The 426-nt window shown below is 66.2% G+C and overlaps 1 protein-coding gene across 1 annotated transcript in view; it reads right to left on the reverse strand.

Annotated features, from left to right (window-relative positions):
* Nucleotides 1-6: 6 nt before the first annotated feature.
* Nucleotides 7-426, reverse strand: part of FKBP3 (FK506 binding protein 3, 25kDa) — a gene marked incomplete at both ends in the record, with an annotated part of 3,811 nt that continues 3,391 nt past the window's right edge. Inside the window, one exon of the mRNA XM_010151124.1 lies at nt 7-19. Coding sequence (XP_010149426.1) covers nt 7-19 — 13 coding nt within the window. The remainder of the gene's footprint in view (nt 20-426) is intronic.

Genomic DNA, 426 nt, shown 5'->3' on the forward strand with positions numbered 1-426 from the left:
CTGGGCGTTCGGTGGGATCCTGGTTGCGGGAGTTAAGGAAGCCCTGAGGACAGCCCAGCCCCCCCGTGTTTCACCACCCGCGGGCCCATCTTGTTTCACGGGCACGCAGCGCAGGAGCGGGCAGGAGACGCAGCGCCGTGTCTCCAGAGGGAAGCTGTGCCTGCAGAAAGCAGCCTGTCCCACCCGACCTGCCTCGTGCCTACCCCCGTTCCAGCCGCAGGCACTGGTTTTCCTCTGGGAGGCCCCTGTAACCCAACCTGTACCGCGACAAAGGATTCAAGCCAGAGGGAAGAGTCACTCCCGGACACGCTGGGAGAGAGCGGTGTGACCGGAGGAGACAGGCTGCAGGCCCGCTCGCTCACAGGACACCAGTTCTTCGCTCAGCCCTTGTCCCTGGGGCAGGACCCCGCTGCGGGCATCGGGCCT

The sequence above is a fragment of the Eurypyga helias genome, unplaced genomic scaffold, assembly GCF_000690775.1.
Source record: "Eurypyga helias isolate BGI_N326 unplaced genomic scaffold, ASM69077v1 scaffold30194, whole genome shotgun sequence".
Lineage (NCBI taxonomy): Eukaryota > Metazoa > Chordata > Aves > Eurypygiformes > Eurypygidae > Eurypyga > Eurypyga helias.